General features: G+C 48.1%; 1 protein-coding gene across 1 annotated transcript; it reads right to left on the reverse strand.

Annotated features, from left to right (window-relative positions):
- Nucleotides 1-222: 222 nt before the first annotated feature.
- Nucleotides 223-1,701, reverse strand: LOC137919498 (uncharacterized). The gene is made up of 2 exons (XM_068762593.1): nucleotides 1,566-1,701; nucleotides 223-833 (listed from the first exon to the last, which is right to left on the reverse strand). Exons 1-2 carry the CDS (start codon nucleotides 1,699-1,701, stop codon nucleotides 223-225), a joined length of 747 nt encoding a protein of 248 aa, XP_068618694.1.
- Between the last annotated feature and the right edge of the window lie 1,126 nt (nucleotides 1,702-2,827).

Raw genomic sequence — 2,827 nt, forward strand, 5'->3', positions numbered from 1 at the left:
TGACGCGGGCGCACGGCCGCCGCCTCCCAGAGCGGCGGCGCCTCCCGACTAACCTAACCTACACTTACGTACCTACAAGCTTTAAACGTACCACGACTAGGAAGTGCCGCTTCCGGCGACGTTCAACGGAAACAAGCATTAAGAGCTAATAGTGAACTGCTGCGTTGTCGGACAACGGACAGAGCGGGAGCTCCGAGATAGTAACTATACATTTCGTGGGAACTAGTGGCCGGCGCTGGCCAGCGGCAGCTCGCCGGGCGGGAAGCGCGGCCCGGGCGCGCAGAAGTTCACGTTGGGCTCCTTGGAGGCTGTAGCATCCTGCGCGGCGCGGGCCGCCAGCAGCGTAATCTGGTTCACCACATCTTCCATCTCGTGCGTGAGTGGTTCCGACGGCGGCTGGGATGACTGCGGCGCCAGGCGACGCACGTGCGACTCGGTGTCCGCGTGCCGACGGAACTCAGCGGGCGTGCGGAAGCGCTCGCCGGGGCAAGCTCGGCACTCGAGCGCCGGCTGCACCACGCGGATGAGACCCCGCGCCGCCTCCCTGCCCGCGTAGCACGAGCGCGCCTGGTGCACCTGCAGCGGCGCAGCCGACGGAAACGCCACCTTGCAGTGCTTGCACACGTAGCACAGGTCGAAATCCAGCTCGCGCGCGCCCGCCGGCGGCTCGCTGGCGGCCGGCGGCAGGCGCAGCGTGGACGCGCCCGGGTCCGCCGCGATGTGCCGGATCTGCTCCAAGGTTGTAGCCGGCAACTGAAGCACGCTAGCGCCGTTTCCTGTCTCCACTATCAGACCCTGCGGTTGTGGTTGTGGTACTATTTGATTTTGGCCACCTGCAACAAAAGACACCTATATCAGAATCATTATGTTAGCCAAAGGTCGCCACGATGACCTTGCGCTGCTCGTATTCGACCTTGACTAGATCATAGGCCTTCCTAGTGGGAGGTTTACCTGCGTAGCGTCCACAGTCTCGTGGTCGCCATTCAAGAATCTATATCGGAATACGAAATGAAAAATAGAAAAGAGCGTATGGTATGAAGAATAACTAGCACAAAAGATATTTAAAATTACAAACAAAGACGGAGATCAAAATTAAATGAAACGACCTACATTGCGACAGTTAAGTGCTAGAACAACTCTCGAACGCGTTGTAAAGGGGTTAATCCACTTAGGACGATACTCAAGCTGCTGTCGCGAACTGACCTCTCACAGGTCCTTGTGCTTAACGCCCTTTATATAAAACACAATCGTATTCAACTAGGCACTTTAAGGCATTTTAATAAACGGGTGATGTTAGGAAGTATCTAAATACAAGCATCATTTGGAAGTCCGTCATTGGGTTTCTCTCGAGAACATAATAAATAAAAACGACGTCATTCATCCAGATCGTTACGCGAAACGATAAACCCGGTCCGGGTGCACTGACGCGGGCAAAAAGCAAAACAAGCGGTCGCACCCAGTCCCGGGGAAGCTATCAACTATAAAGGCCTAATTTGGCCAGGCCATTGTTCGCAAGGGCTTAGCACCAGATAAACGTTGGTTACCTTACCGCGACGCGATTGTACATGCGTCACGCGTTTCTAACGAGCCCTGCCCGCCCCTGTAATTGATTCGGACTGCTTTATGCGACTTATATTCACGAATGCATAATACATAGCGTCGGGCTGCACTCCGCAGTTTTATATCGGAGAGACGTCGCATTATCCGCGAAGCTCAGCGCAACACTGAGCGAATAACGAAGCTGCAGTGCTCCTTGACGTCTGTGAGGCAGTTATTATGTCTGCCGGTTGTCTTGTCTGCTTGCTCGCCTCGGTAAGGGACTTGCACGTACTACATATTTTGTACAAAAATTAGAACAGGTTCTCCTACAATCTCTAGTATATACAACAACAGAACTAAGGAATTTCTTTTGTATTGTGAAAAATGTAATGCGCTTTAAAGCCATTAAGTTTAAGACTTATAAATGTTAGTCAAATATTATTATATTTTAAAAGAAATTATTAGGATGAAATATCTTTATACTTAACTAAAAAGCGGTGGCGAATAGTGAGGATACCTTCCAAGTAACTATACTGTATTCCCACCGTCCAGTTAGTACAAAAAAATGCAACTTGTGCCACTGCTTAATAACGAGGTAATGATGAGTTTACACGCGGAGAAAATGTTAGTACATATTTATCGTTTGTACGGTACAGAGGCGTTCTTTTGCTTTTATGTTTATCATCTGTCCTTTTAACTTGCTTAAAACGAAGTGGTTGGAAGAACGCTATTTTAATTCTACTCGGCGAATATGGCATGGTATGTTAGGATGGCGCTCTCAAACCTGTGTTCAGCTATGTGTGTACTTGTGTTGCAACTAAATATTTTAGAACATTCATCATGATTACGCTTTATTTACGAAATTCATTGATTATTTCAAATAATACAATTACTATGGAAATAAATCTAAATGTTAATTCGATTGTTAATTCTTAAAAAAAATAGGCGCAGCTTTAAAGAAACAAAGTAAGCATCAGCAACACGCCTCGACCCTGACGTTAATTCGCAACCCTTCCTGCCAATTAGTTTCGAAATAGCCACACTATTGTGCACGTAATGTGAACGCACATCGGACCAATCGCCACGAACAGTGCATACAAATTTTAACTCTATTGAAATAAGTTTAAAGTTGACGATGCACAAAGACTTTGTCTGCCTGAGCCGGGATTTCGTGCGGTGGCTAGTTCTGAGTCAAAGGGCTTCTTAATCCGGAGTTGTAGGTCGTTACGCGTTATTATAACACGAATGGAGTCAGCCATTTCTTCGTTCATTTACATCTCATTAGGGA

This window comes from Battus philenor, unplaced genomic scaffold (assembly GCF_028537555.1).
Source record: "Battus philenor isolate CCGP_79_NKW_IND1 unplaced genomic scaffold, ilBatPhil1.0.hap1 SCAF_16, whole genome shotgun sequence".
Classification (NCBI taxonomy): Eukaryota; Metazoa; Arthropoda; class Insecta; order Lepidoptera; family Papilionidae; genus Battus; species Battus philenor.

Coding starts and splice junctions, on each gene's coding strand:
- LOC137919498 (XM_068762593.1), bottom strand. CDS start 1,701: ATGCGACGTCTCTCCGATATAAAACTGCGGAGTGCAGCCCGACGCTAT. Junction 834..1,565: donor GTTAGAAACGCGTGACGCAT/GTACAATCGCGT, acceptor CTTTTGTTGCAG/GTGGCCAAAATCAAATAGTA.